Raw genomic sequence first — 19,477 nt, 5'->3', positions numbered from 1 at the left:
CCTCCAGCGGGCACCGTGCCAGCCAGAGAGGAGGGCTAGGACTAGTCTGAGTGAAACCCAGACCCATGAGAGGGGTAGAGGAGAGAGCTTCAGGCACACAGGCGGAGCTTAGTCTAGCCGGCCCACTGGAGCCAGCCTAGGTTTGGCCTAGGTTTCGTTTCCTTCTTCCTTCTGTGCCGCTAGGGATGGGGGAGAGGTGACTTCTGAGTGCTTAGGCAGGCCACCCATGAGTGCCCCAATATCACCTCTTGCCCACTCTGCCCCTGAAAATGAGCCCACCCTCCTTGACCCTTTCCCTTCCTTCCTTCCAGGCCCCTCACAGGCTCAAGGTGATTTACCCCTCTTCTCCAAGGGTTGCAAATGAAGGATCACAAGTTAGCACAAGAGGAGAGACCACATTTTATTCAGCCATGTTTGGTTCCCACCCCCATCTCAAGGCTTTCTAGGCCAATCCTGCTGGGAGCCACCAGGGCTCCCCACATTGTCCCAGGTATGTCCCCCCTGGGGCAGGACTGGGCTTCACTGGGCTACCATAGGTAAAGGATGTGGGCAAAGCCTCCTCTGGAGGAGGCTGTTAAGTGGCCCACCAGAATTCCCAGTTCACCAGCCCAGGTCTGAACGGTCTGTAGAGGGTTTCTGGCAGTGAAGAACCTGAGGAAGGGGACCAGCACTGCTGACCCTCACGTGAGTGAACTGCCCCCTATAAGTCGGCAGAAGTGGCTGACACTGCTGGGTTTGTGTAAGAGAGGCCGCCACCATTCCCTGCAGAAACCTGAGTGGGAAGAAAAGAGATTTGCGATGAGAGGGAGAAGTTACCTGCCAGGGTCCACGACTGGAGTAGGTACAGAGGCCCAGCCAGCCCTCAATGGGTTAATGCAAGGAGAGCACCTGCTGGGCCCCAGAGCAACCAGGTGACTGTAAACAGTCACCTCCCCCTCCCCTATACTCCCTCTCCTAAGTGCCCCTCCTGCCCCCTTTTCCCTCCATTCTTGGCAACTCCAGCCCAAGGGTGTGAGGGTGTAGTGTGTGTGTGTGTGTGTGTGTGTAAAGCTAGAGAGGGAGCGATTCCCCCCCCCCAAGTGGAAGAAAGAGGAAGAAAGGGCAAGAAAAGTAAATTCATGTCTCCTCCCCACCCCACCCCCAGTGGCTTTCCAGTTCCAGGTAACCCCAGTAATTATTTACTAGGTCTTGTGAAGAAGGCCAAGAGAGAAAAAGGAAGGGGGCCTCTCTTCCTGGAGGCTCCCAGGCCCCTTCCACCGGGGATCCCCTGGCTTGAGGAGACTTCTTCCTCCCTACCCAAGCCCCTCAGCCCTCCCTCACGTCGGCACAGGGCACAGGTGCTCAGTGAGTGATTGTGACTTGGCAGGAAGGGCTCCTGGAGCACAGCTCCACACCCATTTTGCCTCTGAGCCATGGCAATGAGCACCGCCTGCTGCCGATGCCAGCTCAGCCACAATTAATGCGGACAGGCAGTGATCTTTTGGGCTGGTAGTGAAGGCATTTTTGGGGGGTCCCCTCCCCAGGCTGTCCTTCAGAACTCATCTGAATGGCACTCCATCCTTGCAGGCTCTCCATTACTTCTTCCAAGTTCTTTGGACTGTTCAAGCACTCCTCCAGTGTCTTTACCCCAGCTAGGCCCCTACCCCTACACCCTACCTGTGGGATCTAGCCTTACCTCTTCATAGGGGCTACGTTTGGAATTGCCAGGGGCTACGTAACGCCCATGGGTGTGGTAAGTAGGGTATTCACTCATAGGATGGTAGGTGTCTCGGGCTGGAAAGAGGTCCAGCTGCCCATAGTTCTTTCTCCGGCACCGAAACAGAGCCTACGGGGGGGGGGGGGGGGGGTGACACAGGAGGTTATGGTGGGCGATACGGTTCCTTTTACCAGAGGCATTCTGGTAAAGGCAGGACTTGAGCACTTACCAGGAGAAGGAGATAGATGATGGCTAGTGTGACCAAAACACAGACCAGTACCAGCAAGGCAATGCCCCAGCCTGGTACACCAGACCGAGACTGAGCAGAGGAAGGAGCCAGCACTTCACGTGCTAAAAGAAAAAGCCATGGTCAAGGAGGTCTTCAGAAGGAGGTGGCCCTCTCCCAGCTAGCACCAAAGCGGGAACCCATGCCGGAGGAGAAGGGCTCTTTGTGGTGCTGGACGCAGTTGGGGATGTAGCCTCACCACTGACTTTTGAGATGATCAGTCCATAGCTGGGATCGTTGCTGTGCTTAATAACCTGTGACTGCACCTCGTCAGCACTGATGGTACCCTCCCGGAAGACCAGAGTAGATTCCACCACCACCGATCCTGGCCTGGTCATAAGAAATGAGCAACTTAGCCACAGGTCCCAGTTTCTGGCTCAGTATTCTCTGCCTTCCTCCCCCCCCCATCATAAGGGCACCCCAGTCCCTCCCCACACTCATGACAATACCCACTCCCACTACAACTGTACCTGAACTTGATGCCAGAGAAGCCCAGAAAATTTCCGTTAAAAATCCGCGAAAACTGGGGTGAGACAGGAAGGACTTAGGCTCCATGTAAAGGATTCAAGCAATTCTGGAAGGCTACTTTTAAAGAAAGCACAGGAGAAGAAGTGTAGATACTCACCAGTTCAGAAATGTTGCTTTTCAGCTCTTGGTAATACTTGCTTCTAGGATCTTCCAGGGAAGAATTAAACTGGTGGTTTAAAATATAAAAAGACAGGAAGAAGAAGGAGACCTGAACAGCCTGGGGAGAATTCTGACTGGAGGAGACATGAGGAAATACTGTGCTGCTGGCAACGGTGCTGCTAGCACTGGCAAGGGTGCTAGGGGTCGCAGACTGCTGGCTGGGCGTTGATGATTGAGTATTCTTGCCAATAGGGGTTGTAGTCGCAATAACAGAGGTGCCCTTCTGGACTGCAGTGGTGGACAAGTTTGATGTAGAGCTGGTGGTTGCAGTTGGGGTGCCATTGTGGACTGAAGCAGTGCTGGGTGTTAGTGTTGAGGTGCGCATTGTGGACCATGGTGGTGGACAGAGCCTGATGTAGCGCTGGGGGTTGGCACTGAGGTCGCATTGTGGACGGTGGTGGTGACAGAGCCTGATGTAGCGCTGGGGGTTGGCACTGAGGTCGCATTGTGGACGGTGGTGGTGACAGAGCCTGATGCAGCGCTGGGGGTTGGCACTGAGGTCGCATTGTGGACCGTGGTGGTGACAGAGCCTGATGTAGCGCTGGGGGTTGGCACTGAGGTCGCATTGTGGACCGTGGTGGTGACAGAGCCTGATGTAGCGCTGGGGGTTGGCACTGAGGTCGCATTGTGGACCGTGGTGGTGACAGAGCCTGATGCAGCGCTGGGGGTTGGCACTGAGGTCGCATTGTGGATGGTGGTGGTGACAGAGCCTGATGCAGCGCTGGGGGTTGGCATTGAGGTGCATTGTGGACGGTGGTGGTGACAGAGCCTGATGCAGCGCTGGGGGTTGGTGTTGAGGTGCCAGTGTGGGCCACAGTGGTGGCAGAGCCTGATGCAGCGCTGGTGGTTGGTTGTTGAGGTGCCAGTGTGGATGGTGGTGGTGACAGAGCCTGATGCAGCGCTGGGGGTTGGCGTTAAGGTGTCAGTGTGGACTGCGGTGATAGAGCCTGAAGCAGCACTGGGGGTTGGACTTGACGTCTCATTATGGACTGTGGTGGTGACAGAGCCTGATGCAGCGCTGGTGGTTGGTGTTGAGGTGCCAGTGTGGATGGTGGTGGTGATGGCAGGGCCTGATGCAGCGATGGTGGTTGGTGTTGAGGTGCCAGTGTGGATAGTGGTGGTGATGGCAGGGCCTGATGCAGTGCTGGGGGTTGGCGTTGAGGTCTCATCGTGGACTGTAGTGGTGACAGAGCCTGATGCAGCGCTGGGGGTTGGCGTTGAGGTCTCATCGTGGACTGTAGTGGTGACAGAGCCTGATGCAGCGCTGGGGGTTGGCGTTGAGGTCTCATCCTGGCTGCTGGTGGTGGCAGAGCCTGATATAACACTGGTGGTAGGGTTTGAAGTTCCTAAGACAACACCTTTCTTCTGACCTGTAATGGCAGCAGAGCCTGAAGCAGGGCTGAGGGTAGGGAGTAGAGAGTCACACGCACCGCATTTCTCTCAATGGGGTTGAACACTTGGTTGCATTGGACAGCCAAAGTCTGTTTTTCTGTTCTGGCCGAGGCCAGAAGTTGTAAGAACTATTGGGTTGGAGTACACATCAGAGCAAGGAAAAATATACAACTTCTGGCAAGAAACACCAGGAGGAAAAGAGATTTGGCAGCAACAGGCAGCCCCTGCGTCTGCCCTCTTGACAGTCCACCTCCCCCTTTCACTCTCCTCTGTTCGAAGAAAGCCCATTCTCATTACCAGGACGTCCCTGACTCCTTTTCCTCTAGACTCCTCTTCAGGGTATCTGGCTACCATGGCACCTACTCTGTCAGGGGGCCGCCTCTTCCCAGCCTGTCTTTAGCCTCTCCATTCGGGCCCAGACTGGGCCAATCTCTGTCTGAAATTTCTGACTCTTGTGCCGCCATCTGCCAGGACGGAAAACCCACAGAAAGACCAGGAAGACCACAGAAGCAGGGCAGTCCCCTCCCGACCCATGCACCTCACCTGTGGAAAGCACTAGTAGCAGCAGGAGGAAGAAAGGGGCCTGGATGCCCCCAGCCATGGTGGCGGTGGACTGGTGGGGAAGGGGCAGAGCAAACCGTAGCAGGCGCCAAGAATGAGGTAGAGCTGGGCTGGTGCTCGCTGCTTTATACCGGTCTTCCCCCCCCCCTCCCGCCCTAGGCACAGCAGGAGCAGGTGACAGGTGACAAAACTCCACCCACTCCCCCTTTCTGAACCTCCTACCTTTTTCCTCCTCCTCCCCAGCCATTCTCGGGTTAGGTACTTGGGCTCCAATCACTCAACCTTATGACAACCTGTTTGTTTTCCAACTGACCTCCTCTTTTCACCAACCACTCCCTGACTCCAGAGGTGGGGGGGGCGGGTAAAGAGGGGGACCCCTGGCTACAGGTTTAGTCCCTGGGCAACCACTAAGGTCAGGAAAGAGAGCAGAAAGCAGGTTGGGTCAAGGTCCTGGACGTCAGCCAGGAAGCCCACTTCCACACACAAACCCCACTCCACTTCCCTACTTTCCTCCAGCCCTCCTCTTGGAGCTAGAAGAAATAAGAGGGCTTGATAATGAGTGGACCAGGCGCTAGTTTGGGACTCCTTCCCTCCCCCCTCACCCCCTACTTCCCGGAATAGCCCCACCCTTCTCACCGCTCCCCACCTGGGGTTCCACGTGTGTGTCTCTACCCTGAAACCAACATCCCCGCCCTGGTTGGACTTTCCAGAAGCCTGAGTTCCCTCCTTGGCTTTCTCTTTGAGAAGGGAGTGTGTGAGGGGGGAATTTCCACTTAAAAGGCCGAATCCTGGGCTCCAGGAACCCTAAGCTCCTTTCCTCCCCAACCCTTCACCTCGGTGGCAGCCAGCTGGCAGGGCTGACCCCAAGTTCCCGCCCTCTAGTGGTCACCAGGAGTCCCAGGGACCGACCCTCAGGGGTCGGGGGACAGCGGCCCAGTGTGTGTACTGGAGAGGGGGGTTGGGCAGCGAAGCCCAAGGTGGGTCAAAGATCACGGGGAGGTTAGACCCCGGTGAGGAGGACAATGTCCTGGGCCCCAGGGGCTGGGAACAGTAGCTGGAAGCCTCCAGAGCTTGAGGTGGTATCTGGAGGAAATGGTTCGACGTGGGTGGGGTCCAGAGGAATGTGGAAGGGGCGTCCAGGTATGTGGGAGGGGACACTGGAATGTGGGAGGAGGGCGGGAAAGCCCGGCAGATTATTTAAGGGAGGGTGGGTATTTAGGAAGCCCCCAGTCGGTGGGACTCCCGAATAAGATCCGGGGGTACAGAGCTTTTTAGAAAGTAGTCTTTGGCATATTGTCTAAAGTCCTAGGCGAATTTTCTTGGCGTAGGCCACGTGGCTACTGTATATGCTCTTGGTACATTGGGTAATGTATATATGTCTGCCTGACCTAGGGAAGGGAAAGAAAAACAGGGTGTAAGATATCACAAGAAATGTACACACTGCCCTACTATGTAACTGTACCCTTTTTGCACAATACCTTGTCAAAAAATTTCTGTTTAATTAATAAATAAATTAAAGAAAAAAAAAGTCTCTGGGACAGGTATGCATGTGGGGAGGGCAAAGCCGTCTGTGGGTGTTCATGACGTGTGAGAGCTGCTTGGATGGGCAGAGGTTCTAGGGGGCCCCCCCGGCCTTGGGGGTCGCAGGCCAGGCCGGAGTCCGCGATCCTGATCCTGGGGTGTGGTCTCAGTCCACACAAGCAGTTCCCATTGCACGGGGGAAAAGGATCCTCAGCGCGGACCGAGGCTCCGCGGGCTGGGAAGCGGTGTTTTAAAAAGATTTCTGTGCGGCGTGGGGGTGGGGGGGCCGGGGAGCCCGGTCCTGAGACGCGGGACCGCTACTCCCGCCCCTCGACCTCCTAGGAGGGTCCCGGGGGCGGGGACTGGGGGGGAGGGTCCCGGGGGCGGGGATTGGGGTGGGCCCCAGAGGCGGGGACGGGGGGGGAGGGCCATAGAGGCTGGGACTGGGACATGGGGGAAGGGTGCGGGGACATGGGGGAAGGGTCCCGGCGGCGGGATCGTGGTGGGGGGTCCGGAGGGGGAGGGTCCCGGCGGCGGGATCGTGGTGGGGGCCCGGAGGGGGAGGGTCCCGGCGGCGGGACGTGGGGGCGTCCGGAGGGGGAGGGTCCCGGCGGCGGCGGGGACGTGGTGGTGGTGGTCCGGAGGGAGTGGGTCCCGGCGGCGGGATCGTGGGGGGGGGGGTCCGGAGGGGGAGGGTCCCGGCGGCGGGACCGTGGCGTGCAGGGGTCAGCGCGCCGGGGCGCGCGGGCTGGAGGCGGGGAAGGTTCCCGGTCCGCGGGCGGGAGAAAGTACAAGTATCTAAGTGGGCGGTCCCAAGCCGCAACTACCGGAGTTGCCGGGCAACAGCCATTCAGTTTCGTTGCTGGGAGACGCGTCACCATGGCGACGGCTCCGCGCGCCGTCCGGTGGGAGTATTTAAAGAGCAAGCGCGCGCAACTCCCGGGCGTCCGGCAGCGGCCTCGGGGGCGTCGCGGTCTCCCCGTCCCCTCCCGCCCCCTCCCCGCCCCTCCCCATCCCGGTCACCGGTCACCTTTCCGAGCGCCAAGTCTCTGGCCGGCCTTTAAGAGGAAGCCAACTCGCGAACGCGTTCTGGTCCTTGGGTCCCCCCGGGCGGGCTGGAGGGACGGGACGCGGTGCAGTGTTGTTCTTTCCCCCGCCAATATTGCACTCGTCCCGGCCTCCGGCCCCCTCGGCCCCCCGGCCTCCCCTCGTCCCGAACGGGGCAGCCCTCCCGCCTTCCTGGTTTTCGATCCTGGCTAAGATAGACTGGAGTGTCGACGCTGTCACCGTGAGTAAGTGGGGCTGGAAGGACTTCAGCCATCACCCCACCAGCACCCCATCCTTCTTCCCTTAACCCTATCTCGCACCTTTCCCTCATCCTCCCCAAACTCGCACAAACTTTCCCTAGATCTCTTTAGATCTGCCAGCCTTTCTCTTTTACCCCCTCAGGTTACTTTCTGTTCCTCACCATATCCTGGGGAGGAAAATCCCTAAAATAAACAATCGCACTGGTTAGAAAACAACTGGAACTTTATGGCAGTGGAGCTGTTATCTGTCCTGGGGTTAGTACCTGAGTAATAATACCCCTTGAAAATTTCCCAACCCCTGAACTGTGTGTTGACTACCCCTCTGGGGCTGAACTCCCGATGGGTACCAGAGGAGGGTCTATTTGGCTGAGGGGCTGTAGTTTAGATCCCAGGGTCTCCATAATGGACCCCCAAAGCCAGAGGGTCTCAAATCAGAATTCTGAAGCCGGTGGCCACCTCCTCACACCCTTCCCTGTAGTAGCTGCCTCCGGAATGGCTCAAAGTCCTCAGGCACTGTATCTGAAGAAAGGGAAAAAGTAAGGTCAGAGGATGTGGCTTTCCCAGGACATGGGGGAAGGGGGGAGGTGTTAGGTTGATCTTGGTTTGGAGCCTCACCATTGCATCGGTACTGGAGATTGGACCATATGATGTTTTCTTGGGAGAAGCAGAAGACACCAAGACGTCCCCCTCGCATGGATGTGTCGATGATCACCCCAGAATCTGCCACGAGCTGGGGACCCTCATAGAGCTTCACCCTGTTCAGGATAAGGGGCATCCATTGGTGTCCTTTCCTCTGGCCTTGTTCATCCCCAGCCCCCACCCCCTTGAGCTCACCAGTCCTGAGAGCAGGGAGGGGAGGAAGGAAAGGGGAGGGAAGGGGGGTGCTTTTCTCAGGCCAGGGGCCCCTAGCTCTTTGTCCAGCCCCTTTTGCATCTCAAAGCACCAGCCACATTCCAAGCGAGGATTGGGTTGCCATGACGATGAGCACAATGGGCTGGGGGGTGAAGTCACCCGCTTCCCAGGCTCTAGTCCACCCCCCTTTATCCCCTGCCCAGGCGCCCCACAGTCCAGGGCACCTTAAAGAAGAATCAACCCAGACCCTTGGACCCTGGGCTCTTAGCCATGAAAGTCCAGCCTTGAGGGAGATCAGTTTCCCTTCCCTCCATTAGTCACCCTCACTAACTAGTGAGCATACACTTGTGGGAGGGAAATGCAAACTTGTGGACAAAATGCTAAACTGTGAGATCTGGGCCTCTGTTTGCTCTTCTGTAAATGATCCCTTCCAGGTCAGAAGCTGATGGAGCTGGTTCTGTCCGGGTTGTACCACTTAAGCTGCTCCACAGACTCCCAGAAAACTGAAAAAGGCATCTAGCTCACCCAATGCCCTTGTTTAATACAGAGGGGAAATGGGGCATAGCGGAGGAATGATGTACCATACATCCCTCCTATACAGCTCCTCAAGTCTCTGGTGAGAGGGAGATGGAAAGAAGTAGCCGTAGCCCCCACTATGGGGACTTCCACACTGGGGGAAGGAAAGGACCGGGCCTGGGGTCCCACCCTGTAGGGCCAGCCCCTCTCCTCACCGAATGTAACCAACTTGGGGCCGATGCAACAGCTGCCAGCGATAGGAGGTCTTGTCACGCCAGCCCACATTTCGTGGATCAGTCCACAGAAGTCGGACCTGATCAGGGGTGTGGCCAGTATGCCACAAGGCATTCCGGAGATGCTCACCTGGGCCAGTCACTGATGTCACCGCCTGAGGATCATTGGCAAAGACAGTAATCAACCACATGATCAGAATGAAGGGAGAGAAGAGCTTGGTAAGTGCCAGTGGGAACAGAAGTCAAGGTGGTCAGAATTCTCCAGAGTCCCACAAAGCAGGCCTCCAGGCAACACCTTTGGGTAAGACAGTTCCCAGTCAGGCAGTGGGGGGGGGGGGGGTTCTGAGATTGGACAGGAAGAGCTGTGGGAAAGGTTGGGGAAACTGGGCAGCTGGGGTACCTTGAGTTGCAGGCCAGGCTGAGCAACAGCCCGGAAAGGTGTAGCCTGCCAGTAGGTCTGCTCTGTCTGCTTCCACATAACCACATAGAAGCGTCCACTATCCTGGTAACTGAAGAGAAAGCCTGCGTAGTCATCGTCAGTGACTGTGTTCACATGGAAGGTGCCTTCAAAGTCCACACCGTTGAAGGCTGTATATCCTAGGGTGGGGATGAGATTGAGGTTAGGAGCAGCAAAGATACTGGTGGTCCACTGTGGGGTGAGGAGTGGGAAGGGTGCCAGCTATATTTGTGGCCAGCTTTACTTTGCTGCCTTCTCCCTCACCTTTGCCTATCTTCTCTGTCCATTTCTTCCCTGACCCCTCTTATCCCTTCCATTTTGGAATTATATTGAACTAGGTACTACCCCTTACATACCAACTGCCAGGCCAGGGTCACTGTTCATGGTCTGAACAATTTCCATGCCCTAAGGGTGTAAAAAAATTTTTTTAAATCTCTGATCCAGATACTGATTACCCCCCCACACACACACACATATATGCACACCTCTCAACCTCACCTAGTGGTGTGGTCTCGAGTGTACCTCCCCAGCCCACATCCCTGAGTACCTGGTTGAGTACAACCCAGTTTGGGTCAATCTGAGCATCACCTTCAGGATCCAGGACGACAGTCTGATAGGCCCGAAAATCTGTGAGGGTTACCTCTGCACTTTCGGGGCATACATCCAGAGGATCAACCACTGCATCATTGTCAAAGTCATCCTCACATACATCACCAACACCATTACCTGGGTGGAGTTGAGAATAGGTGTTCATCAAGTCCCTGGTCAGTTACTGCTGGCCAACACTGTCCTCTCTTAGATCTTACGCTTCTAACTTGTCCCTACCTTTCCTCATGCCCTCATAGGACCTGCTGCCTCTCCTTGAACAAAGCTTGTACCAGTCAAACCCCCTCTGAGGCTTCAGCCTTACCATCTGAGTCCTTCTGATTGGGATTGGGTACCAGGCGACAGTTATCAGGGCCAGGTGGTACATAATCTGGGATACCATCATTGTCATCATCTCCATCACACTCATCTCCAAGTCCATCATTGTCTGAGTCCAACTGGGAGCTGTTTGGTAACTGAGGGCAGTTGTCCTTGGTGTCCTGATGTCCATCCCCATCGCTGTTCAGAAGAACAAATAAAGGCTCTAAAGGTACCCCCATCTTTCCCTATCTTCTGTGTGAGAGTTTCTTTGGGTGTCCTGCCCTCCACCCAACCAGGTCCCCTGCAGACAGAGGTGGTTAAGGGCACAGTGGTAGGAATAGAGGAGAGACTACACTATGAGGATAACTTCCCGCTCAATAGTTGTGGATCACAGAGGCAAGTGAGAATGTACTAGAGCGAAGTAGAGTGTTTCCTGAAGCCTTGCAGTTCTTGGCCAAGACTCTACCTGTCCTCATTAGTGTCACACACATCACCCACCAGGTCGCTGTCTGCATCTGTCTGAGAGAGTGGGGCCTGATCTCACCATCTCTTGAGAACTCCAAAGAGGATGAACCCCTTCCCATCCAAAGGGCTGGGGATTCATCCACCTTTTCATCCCCTCCTCTTCCTCCCCCTGCCCTTGCTACCCCCTTGTACCTGGGTAGGATTGCTCATTTCAGGGCAGCTGTCACAAGCATCTCCCACTCCATCCTCATCCCTGTCTGTCTGAAGTGGGTTGGGTACTTTAGGACAATTGTCCAGTCCGTTGGGGATGCCTAGAAGACATTCATCACTAGAACATGACCATCGCTTCTAGGTTGGTGAAAGTCCTGAGCTTTGTCTTCCTTCCCAGAGGACGATCCTCTAGCCTCACCCTACTCCCAGCCCCTATTCCTTATTCCACATTCCCATCAACAGCTGTGGCAGGTGATCACCACCATGTCCAGACCAAACTCCCTTGAGCATACTTCCTCAGTTCTTCCCAGCCTCTCTGCCTCATTATTACCTCTGTCCAAATTTCCTAGGTCTCCCAGCCACCCCCTTAGCCCCAGCCTGCACCATCCCCATCCACGTCGTTGTCACAAGCATCTCCTTCTCCATTGCCATCTGTGTCCTTCTGGTCGTTGTTGGGAACATTGGGGCAGTTGTCACAGGCATCACCAAATGAATCTGTATCTGAGTTCTGCTGGTCCTTGTTAGGAAATAATCGACAGTTGTCCTGGATCAAAGCGGTAAGAAGTAAGGGGTCAGTGGTACCCCAAACTCTCCTTGACTAAGATAACTATCCTGGGGTAGTCCATCTGCCTGGTGCAGTCCCACCCAGCCAGCCTCTATGTAGTCCATCTTATCCTGGGAGCCATGTGTAGACTCCCCTAGTGTGGAGTCGTGAGGTGCAATACAAGAAACACAGCATGAAGAGAACAAAGGAGCTAGAAGGGGCAGTATGGTTTGAAAGCCACCTCGACATTCTTGATCCCGTCCCCATCAGCATCGTCATCACACTGGTCCCCTACACCGTCATTATCAGCATCTTCCTGCCCAGAGTTGGGTGTCAAAAGGCAGTTGTCCTGAAGTTCAGAGGGAAGGAAAAGATAAGTTCTGGCCTAAGCCAGTCTGGGGTTCCCCACCTCACTCTGGCCCCTGCCCCCCTGCACCTGCTTGCAGTGTTTGTTGTTATCCATGCAGGGAAGCGCCTGGTCTGGGTAGCCATCGATGTCCGTATCAGGTCCACACACGTTCCCATTCCCTGCCCAGCCCACATTACACTGGGACAACAGAAGGTAGGGGTTAGTTTGAACTGACTCCCCTTCACTCCACTTTTGCCCCTGCTCCAGGAACTACTCTCCCTACTACCGTTTCACTTTATGACTGCCCTCAGCCCAGTCCTTAGAGACGTTCAGTAGCCTTATCCATTCTTCCAGGTGTGTGTGTGTGTCCTGGAGCTTGAACTCAGGGCCTAGGCACTAGGCACTATCTCTTAACTTTTTTTTGTTCAAGGGCTAGTGTTCTACTACTTGGGCCATTGTTCCATTTCTTTTCTTTTCTTTTCTTTTAGGTAGCTAATTGGCGTTACAAGAGATTCACAGACTTTCCTGCCCCAGGCTCAGAAGTGTTCAGCCTCCTGTGTAGCTAGGATCACAAGCCTGAGCCACAAGCACACAGTCAGAATACTTCCTTTTTGCAAACCCCAGGCTAGCTCACCTGGCAGGACACTGCACCATTGCGTTCAAAGAGACAGTGGGCATGGACGTGGCAGGGGCTGTGGGTTGGGCTGTGGCAGGTCCTTGCTGGTAGGCATCCTTGGCTCTGGTTGCCCAGGAAACCCAGGCGGCAGGGACCACATTTGAAAGACCCCTAAAAGTGGAGACATGGAATCAGGAAGGGAATGAGCCTGTCAGGTGCTCAGGACCAGTGCCTGCGGACAGCAGCATCTCCTTCAGGTTCTCAGGACAACTATCCCAGGTAGATGACAGTCTCATATTTTTTTTTCCCCAAATAATGAAGCTATGGCTCCAAAGAGGTAAACCTACAGTCCTCAGCAGGTCCATGTGAACACCTACTGTAAGTTGTGCCCTAGGAAAGAATGACAGCAGGAAATCTGCAGAGGGGCTGTTACCCATTCCCACATCCCTGGACATATGCAGGGTGCTCAGCTCACCACAGTGTTGGTGCAGATGGAGTTTGGGTCACAGCCACCATTATTGCCATCATTACATTCATCAATGTCATTGCAGACCTGAAAGAGAGGAGTCTGAGTGGAACTAGACCTATGGTGGGTCTCACAGATAGTGAAGAGCGCAGTGAGTCCTATCTATAAGCTTTGATAGGCTTGGACTCAGCCAAAAAGTCATTAACCTATTTATCAAAGTGTTCTGTGCCTAGAAGCACTTGGCCTCTACAAAGCTAAGATCCTTTGCCCATACAATCCAATCTGACCTGTTTGCTGGCCCGGGCATAGTCGATGCCCACACCAGACACCTGGGTGCCCTTGTATCCTCGAGGACAGGCCTCACAATGGAAGCCAGGCATGGTGTTGATACAGCTGGAGCCAGGGAAACAGGGATCAGCATGAGCACACTGGGGACCAGATGAGAAGAAAGATCAACACTGGGGAACTGATCCTACCTAAGCCTTCCTCCTTCCTGCCACTCCCCTAGCTCTTTGCTTGTGTAGCCCTCTATCTCCCTTTTGTCCGTCTGTCTTTGCTGGTCTTTGACCTCTTCTAAACACCAAGTTCCTCTGCTTCTGATCAGTATTTACCCAATCCCAGATTGCTACTCCCTTGTGGACTGTGCCCTCCTTCACCTCATTGATATCATCGCAGTGGGTGCCGTTGCCCTGCAGGCCCGGGGGACAGGGACCACAGCGATAGCCTGGGTATTCATATACTTCCATGCAGTCCACACCTCGGAAGCAGGGGTTGGGGCTGCAGTGAGAACGCTGCTCGTGGAAACCTAGAAGGTGGACATAATCACCCAGGAGTCTCCACTCCTATCTGTGAAGGGGAGGGCAAATCCTTAGCGTAGGTAGTTCGGCAGCGCCATGGGGAGCCCTCCCCTATGCTCCCACTCACCGCACACCTGACACTCCATGATAGTGTTTCGGATGAGGGACATTTCCTTCACCTGGAGGATGGGTAGTGCTCAGCTCTCAGCATCTGCCAGCCCACCCCAGGATTACCCTTGGCTTGCCCACCCAAACCTGGTCTCGAATGTCATCCCGCAGCTCCACTAGGATCTGGTTGAAGATGGTGAGTTGGGTGACCAATGCCTTGGTATGTTCCCCTGTTTGGGGGTATAGAGAGGTTTAGAACTGGGGCACCACCCTTGACCTCCCTGAGCAATAAGCCTGTTCATGCCCAAAGAAGATGCCTATACCTAACTGAAGAGGAGTTAGCTGCTAAAGCCTAGGTAGGGCCTCCTCTCCATTCTCACCTCTTCCACCTCATGGCCTACTTACCTAGAATGGACTGCAGTGCATTCGCCACTAGAGAGAAGAAAACATGGTCAGGAGGTAGGCTGGTGAGGAGGGGATGGGGAGGGAGAGAGGGGCAGAGCTGGAATATCAATAAAGTATTACAAAATAGGAAGGCAAAAGTGACAGGCAAGCAGCACTGTGGCTCAAGTGGTAGAGGGCTAGCCAGGCCCTGAGTTCAAGCCCCACAACTGTCAAAAAATAAATAAACCTCTTGCGGGGGAGAGAAGATGGGAAAAAATGAAGGAGGGTGTAACAACTATGACAAGAAATGTACTCATTGGCTGGGGATATGGCCTAGTGGCAAAAGCGCTTGCCTCATATACATGAGGCCCTGGGTTCAATTCCCCAGCACCATATATACAGAAAATGGCCAGAAGTGGCACTGTGGCTCAAGTGGCAGAGTGCTAGCCTTGAGCAAAAGGAAGCCAGGGGCAGTGCTCAGGCCCTGAGTCTAAGCCCCAGGACTGGCCAAAAAAAAAAAAAAAGAAAAGAAAAGAAATGTACTCACAACCTTTTGCATGTAACTGTAACCCCTCTGTACCTCACCTTGACAATACAACTAATTTTTTTTTAGTGACAGGCAATCAAGGTCAGCTTTATGCTTTTTTTGCTCTTTCAGGATGCTAAGGTTGGAACCTAGGGCCACAAACAACTAAGCAAGTACTCTACCACTGGCCACATTACCATCTCGCACCAGCTCTTTGCATCATAGGAAGTGAAGCTCTGAATTCTTGTTTGGAAGCACAGTAGTTATAGGAGGTCAAATAAAAGTATCCAAGCAGGGCCAGGGCCCCAGTATTCCATTTCTTCCCCCACTTCTAAGTGTCTGTGACAGGAGCACTTCTCTGAAATATCTGGGAGACATGGGTGTTTACTCAGATTAGCACTTCCAAACATCCCTATCAGATCAGGCAGGCTTGGCGCCAGGGGTTTACACCTATAATCCTAGCTACTGAAGAGGATAAGATCTGAGGATCACAGTTCAAAGCCAGCCTGGGCTTTGAGATTCTTATCTCCCATTAACTACCAAAAAGCCAGAAGTGGAGGTATAGCTTAAGCAATGCCAAGGTTCTGAATTCAAGATCTTGTCCTGGCGCGTGCGTGCACACACACACACACACACACACACACACACACACACAATGACAAGAGGCATTGCTGGTAGATGATAGCGGCCAAGGGAAGCTATAAAATATTTGAAACTAGGGCTGGGGATATGGCCTAGTGGCAAGAGAGCTTGCCTCGTATACATGAGGCCCTAGGTTCGATTCCCCAGCACCACATATACAGAAAATGGCCAGAAGTGGCGCTGTGGCTCAAGTGGCAGAGTGCTAGCCTTGAGCAAAAGGAAGCCAGGGACAGTGTTCGTTCAGGCCCTGAGTCCAAGGCCCAGGACTGGCCAAAAAAAAAAAAAAATATATATATATATATATATATATATATATATTTGAAACTAGAATCTCAGGCAAGGCCCTTGTTCTTCAAATGTCCTTAACAGTTATAATAGTCTCAGATTATCAGGGTTTTTTTCTGCTCACTCTAGTAGGTGGGGTGACCTGGTTTTTGACTCATAATTCTTAGAGTCAGGGGTAAAAGATTTGACATAACAAAGTTAGAAGCCCCTGTAATCCTAGTTACTCAGGAGGCTGAGAATTGCGGTTCAAAGTCAGCCCAGGCAGGAAAGTCTGGGAGACTCTTATCTCCAAATAATTACCAGAAAACAGGAAGTGGCACTGTGGCTCAAAGTGGTAGAGCACCAACCTTGAGCTGAAGAGCTCAGGGACAGTGCCCAGGCTGAGTTCAAGTCCCACAAAAAAGAAAAAGAAGTCCTAAGCCCTAAGAATCGGCAAGCCAGAGAAATAGATGTTAAGGAGTTATAAGATCAAAATTAATAGGAGTCACCAAGGATCACACTGGTCTCTGCCATCTAATAGAAATTATTGTGTTACCTGCACTGTGGATTGACTCTTCACCTTGGAATGGGCACTCACTCAGGGCTCCTACCCGAGCCATTGACCCGCCCAGAATAATTTTCATCGATTCCACAAAGCCCTGTGGAAATAAGTCAAGCCCATAGCAAGTAAGGTGGGAGGACCTACCAGTTCCTCCCCAAGACTGGTATCAACTGTTTCAACAGCACTTAGAGGACCCACTGCTCACCTGCATCCTCAGATAAGCCTTCTGTCCTGTCCTAATCTCCAGCCCACTGACCTCTGCTGGAGGAATGGGGGCCAGTGCTGGAAGGCCAGCATATTGGTCACCCAGTTTGCAGTCCACATAGAGTTGCAAGCCGGGGCTGGGTCGGGATGGTCCTCGAAGCCTCAGGAGAGCCGTGTGCGTGCGCCCATCAGCCAGGCCTGCTTGCTGTAGGTTCACTGCATGGACTTTGCCATCCTCCCGCTGGTACCGCACCAGTACTGCCCAGGAGCGGAGGTCAGTATGGGCCCTATCTCCCATCCCCCATGGTCCCAGTTAAGTGCTGCATCAACTCTTCTAGAAACCTATCTCTAGAGCTTCCATCCCTAATTTGGCCCCATATCTCTCAACCTTGTGCATAGTAGGTATAAATGTTTTTCAATTAGGTTTCATGACTATGATTTTGTCTTCTGTGCATCAGAGCACCTCATCTTTTCCTAAACTGGCCAGGAAACCGTGCCAGTAACATGAAGAACTCTTATCACTGCTGAGACACAGATCCCTCCCCCTCCGGATATCCTCAGGTACAACCTCCCATCCATACCTCCTAAACACCTTATACCAGGTGCCCCTTTGTGCCTGGCAAACCTGATGGGACCATGGAGGAAAATGAGAAGGGACTTGGGAGTTGGGGATGAGGTTCAATGCTTAAGGGGACCACCAGCGCAGGAAAGGAGATGCCCACCAGTCACCTTTGTTGATCTTGCCCACAACAGAGGCCTCCAGCCATCGAGTGTTGTCTTGGCGAGAATAGAGGCCAAAGAGGACGCCACCTTGCTTGGGGGGCAGGCGGAAGGTAGACAAGAGGTAGATGTCCCCAGCAGTGAGTAATGCCGTCCGGATCCTCTCTGCCACAGCCACCATCTGCCGGGACTCTCCCACAGTCAGCAGGTCAATTACTGGCCAGGCACGGGTTATCAAGATCAGAGAACAGAATCAGTGCTAAGACCTGTCCTCTCTCCAGAGCTCTTAAGGGTGGAGCGTCCCTAATCCCGCTGCCTCCTCCCCGCCCCCCCCCCCCCCCGTCCCTTCTCACTATCAGGCAAACATTCAATTCTCTTTGTTATAAGTTGGAATGTTGTGGATATAGTGGCTATTCCTTTCCTTCATTGCGTACTATCTCCACAACTCTGGAGGCCAGAGGCTCCAGAAATACAGAAGAGTCACCCCACCAATTTGAGATGACCCCACCAGATGGCGCAAGGGAGACACTGTGCTGATTGATCAGTGGCAGGAGTGGCACCTGGTGCCCATAGCACAGAACTGGGAGGCAGCTTCTCTTTTCACTGCTGGGTTTGGCTCATTCCCCACCACAGTGCCCCTCCTTCTATCCTGGGGGCTTATTTGAATGAGACCAGCTGCCCACTGAGGTCTCTGACCCTCCCACCATCTGGCTTTTCCCTCCGGGAATGTAGGACCCAGCTTCTCTGCTTGCTGTGTCTCCGCCAATCTGTGGTTTTTCCTCCAGCCAGTAAAGAATCTTTTGCCTGTGTCATCTGCTCCAGCTACCTCTCCCACACCCATGGGCCTATCCTACCACCAGACCTCCGGCAGAGGCCAGTCCTTTCACTCTCCACCCCAAATCTGTCTTTTGGCATCCAGGAGCCACAGCAAGGGGTGGGGGGACAAAGCCCAGGGTCCACAGAACCCACCTTCAAGCTGCCCTCCAGGACCCTGAAGTGACTTCAGAGGTTCTGACACCAACCCAGCCAGGCAGTCCTAGCATCTAGGTCTTGAGTCCTCTCCTCTGACTTCATGCTTGCTTTTGACCAGTTCACACATGTCCACCTCTCTGCGCCCACCCCTCCCACCAGGCCATCATTTCACTAAGCCTAGGTAGTATAACTTTCCTCCAGCTTAATTTCAAGACTCTCACTCTCTTCCCTGTCCCATGTGTTTCCTGCTTCCTGGACTAGGGGTTAAAGAGGATAGAGTCAGGCTTACCCTGCAGATCCTGACTGGCAGATGCAAAAGAGCAAAGGAGGAGAAGAGCCAGGGCGCCCCGAAGTTCCTGCGCCTCCATGCCGCTCAGCCGGCTCACTACCCCTGGCAGGCAGACTGCTGGGAGGGGAAAAGGCTAGGCGGAGAGCAGGAGCAGGGGGGCGGAGGGACAGAGGGGGGAGATGAAGGGGGGTTAGCAGGCGTGAAGGGGGGGGGGGGTGAAACAAAGAGCTGCCAATCACCCTAGAGGCATCATCAGCTCTGGGAACCAGGAGCACTGGGAACGAGTCCTGGGGACCTCCTGTTCCTCCTCAATGATCCTCTCTCCCAGATGCCTCCCTTCTCTCATGTCATCCCGTTGTTGGGGGCCTTAGCATACAGCACCGAATGCTACTGCTTTCTGGAAGCCGCAGTTGGCAAAGGCAGGAACCCCTGGCATGGATAGTGCCAGACAGCGGGCATTATTCCACTGCTGGCAGAAAAGAATGCCAAAGGAGTGGCCGAAACTAGCTTGCTTTGGTGCTTAGAGGATGTTGGATGCTCACATCCTCAAATCGGACCAAGTATTCTTTACTGGGGGTCACGGGGAGGGCTCCGGACAGGACATGTGCCTGTTCTTCCATTTTCCCTCATTCCCAGAAAAACAGGAGTCTGGAAGCGTCCGATGGGAACTGGTCAGCGAGGCTGAAGCACAGAAATTGAGAAAGAGGAAAAAGACCATCAGGGAGGGACGTGTGCAGAAAACCAGGCCAGGATCTAGGAGTAAACTTGAGAAACACTGTGGGGACTGGCCGACAGGCTAGGACCCGGATGAAGCCGAGGGGCGCCCGAGTTCCCGTCGCTAAGGCAACAGCCTGCGAGCCCCACATCCCCTTCCCCCACCCAGGCCCCAGCCCGGGCCTCGCTCCGGCCGCCGCCACCGCCCCTGTTTTGTTTCCATGGCGACGG

At 54.2% G+C, this 19,477-nt stretch overlaps 2 protein-coding genes across 2 annotated transcripts; both read right to left on the bottom strand.

Annotated features, from left to right (window-relative positions):
• Nucleotides 1–375: 375 nt before the first annotated feature.
• On the bottom strand, nt 376–4,742 carry Muc1 (mucin 1, cell surface associated). The gene is made up of 7 exons (XM_048357779.1): nt 4,605–4,742; nt 2,608–2,897; nt 2,453–2,505; nt 2,182–2,312; nt 1,926–2,047; nt 1,676–1,825; nt 376–772 (listed from the first exon to the last, which is right to left on the bottom strand). Exons 1-7 carry the CDS (start codon nt 4,660–4,662, stop codon nt 701–703), a joined length of 876 nt encoding a protein of 291 aa, XP_048213736.1. The 5' UTR covers nt 4,663–4,742; the 3' UTR covers nt 376–700.
• A 2,913-nt stretch (nt 4,743–7,655) lies between these two features.
• On the bottom strand, nt 7,656–19,405 carry Thbs3 (thrombospondin 3). Its single transcript, XM_048356678.1, has 23 exons — nt 18,533–19,405; nt 17,281–17,487; nt 16,553–16,809; nt 16,342–16,444; nt 14,375–14,401; nt 14,117–14,199; nt 13,989–14,040; nt 13,721–13,869; nt 13,352–13,492; nt 13,074–13,151; nt 12,617–12,769; nt 12,070–12,180; nt 11,875–11,982; nt 11,474–11,633; nt 11,072–11,190; nt 10,881–10,933; nt 10,419–10,612; nt 10,056–10,234; nt 9,865–9,913; nt 9,452–9,648; nt 9,034–9,206; nt 8,066–8,205; nt 7,656–7,969 (listed from the first exon to the last, which is right to left on the bottom strand). Exons 1-23 carry the CDS (start codon nt 18,609–18,611, stop codon nt 7,911–7,913), a joined length of 2,871 nt encoding a protein of 956 aa, XP_048212635.1. The 5' UTR covers nt 18,612–19,405; the 3' UTR covers nt 7,656–7,910.
• Between the last annotated feature and the right edge of the window lie 72 nt (nt 19,406–19,477).

This window comes from Perognathus longimembris, chromosome 11 (genome assembly GCF_023159225.1).
Source record: "Perognathus longimembris pacificus isolate PPM17 chromosome 11, ASM2315922v1, whole genome shotgun sequence".
Classification (NCBI taxonomy): domain Eukaryota; kingdom Metazoa; phylum Chordata; class Mammalia; order Rodentia; family Heteromyidae; genus Perognathus; species Perognathus longimembris.
The sequence above is the reverse complement of the archived record's forward strand: the minus strand, read 5'-3'. Positions and strand labels throughout refer to the sequence as shown.

Excerpts from the sequence above, each read along its gene's own strand:
- Muc1 (XM_048357779.1), bottom strand. The coding sequence starts at position 4,662 with ATGGCTGGGGGCATCCAGGCCCCTTTCTTCCTCCTGCTGCTACTAGTG. Across the intron at positions 1,826-1,925 it reads TCATCTATCTCCTTCTCCTG|GCTCTGTTTCGGTGCCGGAG; the intron begins GTAAGTGCTCAA and ends CCCCCCCCGTAG. Across the intron at positions 773-1,675 it reads AACGTAGCCCCTATGAAGAG|GTTTCTGCAGGGAATGGTGG; the intron begins GTAAGGCTAGAT and ends CTTCCCACTCAG.
- Thbs3 (XM_048356678.1), bottom strand. The coding sequence starts at position 18,611 with ATGGAGGCGCAGGAACTTCGGGGCGCCCTGGCTCTTCTCCTCCTTTGC. Across the intron at positions 14,200-14,374 it reads TGCACTGCAGTCCATTCTAG|GGGAACATACCAAGGCATTG; the intron begins GTAAGTAGGCCA and ends ACCCCCAAACAG. Across the intron at positions 11,191-11,473 it reads CAACGACGTGGATGGGGATG|GCATCCCCAACGGACTGGAC; the intron begins GTGCAGGCTGGG and ends AATGTCTTCTAG.